This window comes from Cyprinodon variegatus, unplaced genomic scaffold (assembly GCF_000732505.1).
Source record: "Cyprinodon variegatus isolate N-32 unplaced genomic scaffold, C_variegatus-1.0 Scaffold813, whole genome shotgun sequence".
Taxonomy (NCBI): domain Eukaryota; kingdom Metazoa; phylum Chordata; class Actinopteri; order Cyprinodontiformes; family Cyprinodontidae; genus Cyprinodon; species Cyprinodon variegatus.
In genome coordinates, this window is record NW_015151266.1 from 229,648 (window position 1) to 232,560 (window position 2,913).

The window sequence follows — 2,913 nt, forward strand, 5'->3', positions numbered from 1 at the left end:
CTTGCTGACTGGACTTTTCCTTTAATAATAACCTGAATAGAGATGTTGACGGTCCAGCTGAAACATCCCTGCTAACAACAGAACATGCAGGGTAGCTAACCACCTTTGTGGGAAAACAAACCAAGTTAAAGCTCGTAACTTTCATCAGGCCGACATGATGCTAGCATGAACCGGCGCTGCGTTAAGCTAGCAGGGATGAACTGGTCATACCTGGGAGCCTCCGGCGATGGGGATGACACACGTCAGAAGGTTTCCAATCACAGTTTCTAAAGGGGTGGGCAGGCCGTCTACATGAACGGTGTAGATCAGACCAAGACAGTTCTGTAAGGTCAGGGCAGGGAGACAGAGGTCAAAGGTCAGCACAGCAATGTTAAAGCATTTCTGCTTGATTTAAATAACCAGTAGTCCTACCCTGAACGCCTCTGTGTAATCGAGCCGAGAAACCACCACCAAGCTTTTAGGTGCAAAGACTTTGGCAGGTTGGACAACAGCCGGCTCTTCGTCTGCCTCATCGGCATCACCAGCGTCAGTCTTCTTCAGCTGAACAGAGAACAGAAACATGATGAATTAAACACTTTGAAAAACTGGATTTATGAATCCAAGACATTTCCCCGTCAGTGTAATGCTAACCAATAAGTGGGGCTAATGGGACTAAGATTAGCAGCCCTTAATCTCACCTGGGGATTATCCAAGCCCTCCCAGAAAGTAAAGCAGGCACAGTAGTGACGCTCCGAGTTGATGTCAGTCAACACGGCGACGAAGAAGGAGGCCGGCTGCCGCTCTGGAACCAGCTGCCATCCACTGGGCTGACAGAACTAGAAGGAAGAGAGAGACGGTCGCACCAGGCGGGGTTAGCATAGGGGGGTCCAGATACACTTTCATTACGGTTACCATGCCGATATTGCCCCAGAATAATATTAGCACGAATCATACATGCTTTTCTTACTTATTTTGGAGTGTGGAATGCTAGAAAAGGCTAAAACACCCAATTATTATTAACCACTGAGTTAAGCCAGACATGCACCGTACGATATTTTCAATCATTGGCCAGGCTAGAGATACATTTTTAATGCAAGAATAAAGTCATAACAATATGAGACTAAAGTCGCAATATTATGAGAATAAAATTGTAACTCACGAGAATAAGGTCATACATTTACGAAAATAAAGTCATAAAATTACGAGAATAAAGTTGAAAAATTACGAGAATGATGTCATCATACCACAGCCCATTTCAGAAAGAAAGCTTCAAGCTCTGACCAACATATGACTGTCAACCAGCTCCACCAATCAGCAACCTGAGTCCACTTTGACATCCTGAACAATTTGATGCTGCTGCTTAAAGTTTTATACTTTAACAGATTAAAGTATAACTTCACCTGATGCTCTAAATTCCTCGTTTTAGGGAAGAAAGTTCTTATTGTTTTCATAAAATGCAACTTTATTCTCGTAATTTTATTACTTTATTCTCTTTAAGACTTTATTGTATGCATGTCTGCAACATTGCCCAGCAGGGGCTACATTTCCTGCGCAGGCTGAGGGTCTTTGTTGTCAGTCAGAAAGTCATGCTGCTAGGACTGTCACGATAACCGCACGAATTAAATATCGCGATATCAAGAAGCTCACCGCGCTACAATATCAGCCACCACCATCACCGCATTTTGGGAGAACAGTTGAGAATGATACAATGGCAGCTGCACTGGTATCAAAACCAAATGTTATTTCGCCCCTTTGGGAGCATTTCGGTTTTCAGCCAAACGAAAAGGGGGAGCCAGATAATTTAAAAGAGGAAATTTGTAAAATCTGTGGCAAAACTCTTCAAGTAAATTGTGGAAACACAATGAATGTAAGGGCTCATTTAGCTAGCTACCACCCAACTGTTACGGCACGGCTACAGCCGCCTCCTGCCACACAGTCGTGCAGCGGCTCATGTCGGTGCCAGCCGATGGCTCAGATCCTCTCAAACCGCATAAGGTTAACATGCTGGTTTTCACTTGCCCGCAACAAGGACATGGCTGAGCTTTAAATCACCGTCATTTGTTTGTGTGTGAATTAAGAATTATAGGGCCTGTTATATTTAATATTGTATAGCCGCACTTAAGTAAAAAAAAACAAAAAAAAAAAACAAAACAAAACAGGCACTTGTTTTTTTTTATGAAAGATTCTGTACACAAATTTGCCTTCAAAGGTTCAGCCTTCTGAATTTTGTTAAGTTCAGTCGGAGAAATGAGGCATATCTGTGCCATTACTGCCCTTTGATCTGCATTCAATAAAGTGTTATAAAATTGCCATGTCTTTTTTTTTAATAACCTTTTTTTAATGTTTAAGCGCCATGTTGCAAAGGATATTTTGCCATGTAGTTGGTAATTTAACAATATACAAACACATTTGCGAATAAATAGATTAGAATAAAGAAAAAAAAGATGGTGCAATAATATTGCATATTGCAATATTTAGCCTCCTTGAATAATCACAGGGGGAATTCCTCAACTGCGACAGCCCTACATGCTGCTCTTTTACCGTGCTGTCATAGAGAGCAGCTTTAGGTATGGCATTTCTGCCTGCTTTTAGTAACCTGTCTGTCCAATCAAGGCCAAACTTGTTCAGAGTATCAGTTTCTTCCTTTAGGTCACGTCCTTACATTGAACCCCTCTAAGAACTCATTTCTTCCACTTTCCATCAAGGCAATAAACAGCATCAAGCAGTAAATTGTGGAATAAGCAATGGTAATCAAAATTTAAACTAAACTGACATGTTTTTATGTCCTTATTATCTCACATAACAGATTTGATTTTTTAAAAAATTTTTTCTTCAAATATCTTATTGTGAATGTAATGTAACATTCTTCCTTATGTATTCATTTATTGTCTTATAAGGGAATTTTTATAGCAGTGTTTTAATGTGTGAATGCAG

General features: G+C 40.6%; 1 protein-coding gene across 1 annotated transcript in view; it reads right to left on the minus strand.

Annotated features, from left to right (window-relative positions):
• Positions 1-2,913, minus strand: part of sbf1 (SET binding factor 1) — a 73,187-nt gene that overhangs the window by 40,430 nt on the left and 29,844 nt on the right. The window contains exons 3-5 of the mRNA XM_015396682.1: positions 678-815; positions 412-540; positions 211-321 (exon numbers count right to left, since the gene is read on the minus strand). Of these exons, the coding sequence (XP_015252168.1) occupies positions 211-321; positions 412-540; positions 678-815 (378 nt within the window). The remainder of the gene's footprint in view (positions 1-210; positions 322-411; positions 541-677; positions 816-2,913) is intronic.